The sequence below is a fragment of the Quercus suber genome, unplaced genomic scaffold (assembly GCF_002906115.3).
Source record: "Quercus suber isolate HL8 unplaced genomic scaffold, Cork oak 2.0 scaffold_770, whole genome shotgun sequence".
Classification (NCBI taxonomy): Eukaryota; Viridiplantae; Streptophyta; class Magnoliopsida; order Fagales; family Fagaceae; genus Quercus; species Quercus suber.
This window is the reverse complement of record NW_027070206.1, coordinates 265,624-269,247: the sequence shown is the minus strand read 5'-3', so window position 1 is coordinate 269,247 and position 3,624 is coordinate 265,624. Positions and strand designations below refer to the sequence as shown.

The following is a 3,624-nucleotide window of genomic DNA, read 5'->3' as shown; positions in this document are numbered from 1 at the left end:
TTGGTTCTGTCTACCACTTCTATTTTTCTGTAAGTATCTAGTTTCCCCATAGGTTTGAGTCCGAGGACCATGCAATACCTTGGTTCTGTCTAGTACCCAGGTATAATGGTGTGAATAGTTTTACCATAGGCTTGGGTCCGAGGACCATGCAATACCTTGGTTCTGTCTACCACTTCTATTTTTCTGTAAGTATCTAGTTTCCCCATAGGTTTGAGTCCGAGGACCATGCAATACCTTGGTTCTGTCTAGTACCCAGGTATAATGGTGTGAATAGTTTTACCATAGGCTTGGGTCCGAGGACCATGCAATACCTTGGTTCTGTCTACCACTTCTATTTTTCTGTAAGTATCTAGTTTCCCCATAGGTTTGAGTCCGAGGACCATGCAATACCTTGGTTCTGTCTAGTACCCAGGTATAATGGTGTGAATAGTTTTACCATAGGCTTGGGTCCGAGGACCATGCAATACCTTGGTTCTGTCTACCACTTCTATTTTTCTGTAAGTATCTAGTTTCCCCATAGGTTTGAGTCCGAGGACCATGCAATACCTTGGTTCTGTCTAGTACCCAGGTATAATGGTGTGAATAGTTTTACCATAGGCTTGGGTCCGAGGACCATGCAATACCTTGGTTCTGTCTACCACTTCTATTTTTCTGTAAGTATCTAGTTTCCCCATAGGTTTGAGTCCGAGGACCATGCAATACCTTGGTTCTGTCTAGTACCCAGGTATAATGGTGTGAATAGTTTTACCATAGGCTTGGGTCCGAGGACCATGCAATACCTTGGTTCTGTCTACCACTTCTATTTTTCTGTAAGTATCTAGTTTCCCCATAGGTTTGAGTCCGAGGACCATGCAATACCTTGGTTCTGTCTAGTACCCAGGTATAATGGTGTGAATAGTTTTACCATAGGCTTGGGTCCGAGGACCATGCAATACCTTGGTTCTGTCTACCACTTCTATTTTTCTGTAAGTATCTAGTTTCCCCATAGGTTTGAGTCCGAGGACCATGCAATACCTTGGTTCTGTCTAGTACCCAGGTATAATGGTGTGAATAGTTTTACCATAGGCTTGGGTCCGAGGACCATGCAATACCTTGGTTCTGTCTACCACTTCTATTTTTCTGTAAGTATCTAGTTTCCCCATAGGTTTGAGTCCGAGGACCATGCAATACCTTGGTTCTGTCTAGTACCCAGGTATAATGGTGTGAATAGTTTTACCATAGGCTTGGGTCCGAGGACCATGCAATACCTTGGTTCTGTCTACCACTTCTATTTTTCTGTAAGTATCTAGTTTCCCCATAGGTTTGAGTCCGAGGACNAATACTTTTGATCTTCACTCAATTCCACTAACGCCCAAGAAGTGTGGACTCTCAATTGGTTACAAAGGGATAATCAAAAGAGTGACTTACACTCTCATACACACCACCTTTCAATGATGTTTTTCTCACATATATTTTTCTGTACGTTTTTCCCTTTTTTTATCTAACCAATTATCTAATTGGGCTGGCCTTTTGGGCCTTTCCAATTGGGCTTAAGTGTGTGGCTTAGAGTGGGACCAAAAGGGACACTAAGACATTAACTCTAATGGGCCTTGGGCTTTTCTGTCAACTCTTGACAAGTCCAAAGTTACCATTAACTATATTTAATACCACTATATAAATATAATTGCACTCTAGACCTTACCTATAATTATATCCCATGACTTTATTATACATGTAACCCCTTCATAAAATATTCGTAGTAATACAGAGTCATTAATGTAGACTGCCACTTTGTAAATTACTACATCTTAATCCTTGAGTACCCGGTTTAATCCTTTAATGTTATTCATTATATATTTATAAAATCCAATTCCATAAATATATACTTTAGTCTTACTAAAGTGGTTAGGCCTAACTCTCTGAATAACAAACTCATCAAACTTATCTCAAGAGAATACTTTATATCTCCGTTAAGAGACTATGAATTCCATCTTGAGAATACATGTTCCATCAACACTAAATGTGGTTGTCCAACATACTGAGATTTTGACCATAACTATAGATCTCACTCCTGATATATCAAAGCAACCTACACCTTATGATCAAGTCCATTATTCTCTCAGGATTAAGAGTTCATGCAAATACAAGTCGTGAGATTTATTATTCATATGACAGTCATTAGGAAAATAATAAATCTCACAACGGTCCAGTTCAATATGTCTTAACTCTTAAAACATATTAACACATCAACCAGAAGTCTCAACTTCCATGATCAAGACAAATCATCGTGATTGATATGTTATAGTCTTCGCAGATGAAATGCCCAATTTCATCACCGACTACGAACTATAATTCTGAGTTTACAAAGAACTTGTGATTTATATCTTCTATGACTTTTCACATAAATCACATACTATGCATCTCATGGACCAAATGATAATGTCCTAATATTCATGTTACCATTATTACAGATAATAATAAAACAAATTCATTAAACACAATATTAAGTCATACATAATGTCAAACTTAATATCATACATAGCATCATACAATAGGAAGGGGCACTAATCCTAACAGGTGGAGCTAAAAATTTTAGTTTTTTACTCCTCAAAAACTTATTTTATCTATTTTATCACCCCATTTTACAAAACATCAACCATCAATGGTTTTATTTTAGCATTTAACACATTAAAGTAATATAAACAACACAATAAAATAATGGCGAAAAGCACATTTTAGTCCCTACATTTTTAGGCGATTTCTATTTTAGTCCCTAAATTTTATTTTTACCGCTTTTAGTCCCTATCCTGAAAACGGTTCCGTTTTGGTCCTTGCCGTTACATCAGAAACGGATATTGCTGACGTGACAAACGGCAATAATAAATAATATTTGTTTAATGTCCACGTGGCCTAATTAATAATAAAAAAATATTTTTTGACATTAAAAAATGCCACGTCAGCATATAAATTAAAAAAAATAATTTATTAATTTTAACTAAATAAAAAAAATTAAAAACAGAATAAAAAATTAAAAATTTTATGAATTGAGATCTAAAGTGTGTCTTGAACAAGAACAACAAGAACACAAACTTAAACCCAATTACATAAACCCAGAAATTTAAAAAAAAAAAAAAAAAAACCAAAGAACAAAGAAAGAAAAAACACCCTATCTTTCTTACTCTGCAAAACCTCTTTCCCTTTCGTCTCCGGCGGGTTCTTCCTCTTCAGCCACGGCTCGATGCTCTTGTACTGGTTGTAGAAGTTCGTCATATCCACCACCAAGTCCTTGATCACGAACATGTGCGGCAGCGGCGTGATCATCGAGGCCGACGATTCGAACTCGATCTTCGTGAGGCACACGAGCCCGTTGCAGCCGTCGATGTTCATGGCGCAGGACCCGCAGATCCCCTCATGGCGCGATCGCCGGAACGTGAGCGTGGGGTCCACCTCGTTCTTGATCTTGATTAGGGCGTCGAGGACCATGGGGCCGCAGTCCTTGAGGTCGATCTGGTAGTCTTGGAGCTCCAGCTTCGTCGGGTTTTCCGGGGTCCAGCGGTAGATCGAGAAGGTTTTGAGCGCCGTGGAGGCGCGTGCCTTTTGTTCGACTTGCAGAGCTTCGGCCTCGCTTGCGTGAGCTCGGGCGCA

The 3,624-nt window shown here is 38.9% G+C and overlaps 1 protein-coding gene across 1 annotated transcript; it reads right to left on the bottom strand.

The window, feature by feature from the left end:
• Positions 1-3,054: 3,054 nt before the first annotated feature.
• On the bottom strand, positions 3,055-3,624 carry LOC112039496 (succinate dehydrogenase [ubiquinone] iron-sulfur subunit 2, mitochondrial; the record flags this gene model as incomplete). The annotated part of the gene is made up of 1 exon (XM_065767078.1): positions 3,055-3,624. A coding segment is annotated over one exon (555 nt), but the record flags the coding sequence as incomplete, so codon positions are not given.